Raw genomic sequence first — 1,606 nt, forward strand, 5'->3', positions numbered from 1 at the left:
CTTGGTGGTGAATGTGAAAATAGACTCCATTCCATCTGTCTGAAAATCTCCCCCGCTGACGACCCGTAGACTGCAGAGTTTGGTCAGCGATACCCGTCACATGGTGAGGCCAAACCCACAGACCCTTCAAAAGGCCCAAGGCACACGGCCCACACCTCATTCTCCTCTGTGTGCAGGACGTGTGTGTGTCATCTCTCTGTCTTCTCTTCCACTCTGAGCACCGTGCTCCAAGTCAGCCCCGTGAACATCATGTCAGACACAGAGGAGATCGTGGAGGAGTGCGAGCAGGAGGAGGAGGAGGAGGTCGAGGAGGAGCAGATAGAAGAGGAAGAGGAGGAATATGAGGAGGTGGAGGTGGAGGAGGAGGAGGAGGTGGAGGAGGAGGAACACGAGGACGTAGCTGAAGAAGAGAAGCCCACCGAGGGCCAGGAAGAGGAAGCGTCCAGGCCGCGGCAAAAAACGGCCTTCATTCCCAACATCGCTCCTCCCAAGCTGCCCGACGGCGAGAAGGTCGACTTCGACGACCTCCACCGCAAGAGGCTGGAGAAGGACTTCAACGACCTGCAGTCGCTCATCGAGCTCCACTTCTCCAACCGCCAGAAGGAGGAGGAGGAGCTGGTGTCGCTGAAGACGCGCATAGAGCGCCGGCGCAACGACCGCTCGGAGCAGCAGCGCATCCGCACGGAGCAGGACAAGGAGCGGCAGGCGCGGCTGGCGGCGGAGCGCGCCCGGCGGGAGGAGGACGCGGCCATGATCCGCGCGGACGAGGAGGCCAAGAAGAAGAAGATCTTCACCAGCAAGTCCTTCGGGGGCTACCTGCAGAAGGCGGACCAGGGCAAGAAGGGCAAGAAGCTGACGGCCCGCGAGGAGAAGAAGAAGGCGCTGCTGGAGCGCCGCAAGCCCCTCAACATTGACCACCTCAGCCAGGAGAAGCTGGCGGAGAAGGCGCGCGACCTCTGGCAGTGGCTGCACCAGCTGCACGCCGAGAAGTTCGAGCTTGCCGAGAAGCTCAAGAGGCAGAAGTATGACATTCACGTGCTCCGCAACCGCGTCAGTGACCACTCCAAGGGCTCCAAGGCCAAGGGGAAGTCTGCCAAGGGGAAGTCTGGCTCCTGGAAGTGAGTGTGTAAAACGATGGCCATGGCATGGCAGCTGTCCTGGCAACACTAACGCGGACAATCTCTGTTTTTGGACTATTTGGCTACTTATACCTAGGCTACTTGTATGATATTTTCCCTGGATTGTCTGTACATGTAATGTACAGACAGATGTAATGTAGGTGTAATGTAGGTTTTGTTTTGTTTTTGCAATTGAACAAATTTATTAAAACTGCTGAATGTTTGGAACTGTTCATGTCATTATTCTTATTCTACCAGTTAATTTATTATGGTTGTTTGTTTCAAATTAAAACATTATTAAACGTTCTGAATGTTTGGAACTGTTCAATGTCATTATTCTACCATTTAGTGGTAGGAAAAGTACTCACATTTGTTTACTTAAGTAAATGTATCGATACTGCAATATAGAAACACTGTTAGAAGTAAAAGTCCGGAATAAAACATCTACTTGAGTAAATAAGTATTGGCATCAAAATTTACTTAAAGTA

The 1,606-nt window shown here is 52.4% G+C and overlaps 1 protein-coding gene across 1 annotated transcript; it reads left to right on the forward strand.

The window, feature by feature from the left end:
- Positions 1-249: 249 nt before the first annotated feature.
- Positions 250-1,345, forward strand: tnnt2c (troponin T2c, cardiac; the record flags this gene model as incomplete). Its single annotated transcript, XM_083757733.1, has 1 exon — positions 250-1,345. The coding sequence occupies one exon, from the start codon at positions 250-252 to the stop codon at positions 1,120-1,122; it is 873 nt and encodes a 290-aa protein (XP_083613859.1). The 3' UTR covers positions 1,123-1,345.
- Between the last annotated feature and the right edge of the window lie 261 nt (positions 1,346-1,606).

This window comes from Protomyctophum parallelum (genome assembly GCF_964188405.1).
Source record: "Protomyctophum parallelum genome assembly, chromosome: 22".
Taxonomy (NCBI): domain Eukaryota; kingdom Metazoa; phylum Chordata; class Actinopteri; order Myctophiformes; family Myctophidae; genus Protomyctophum; species Protomyctophum parallelum.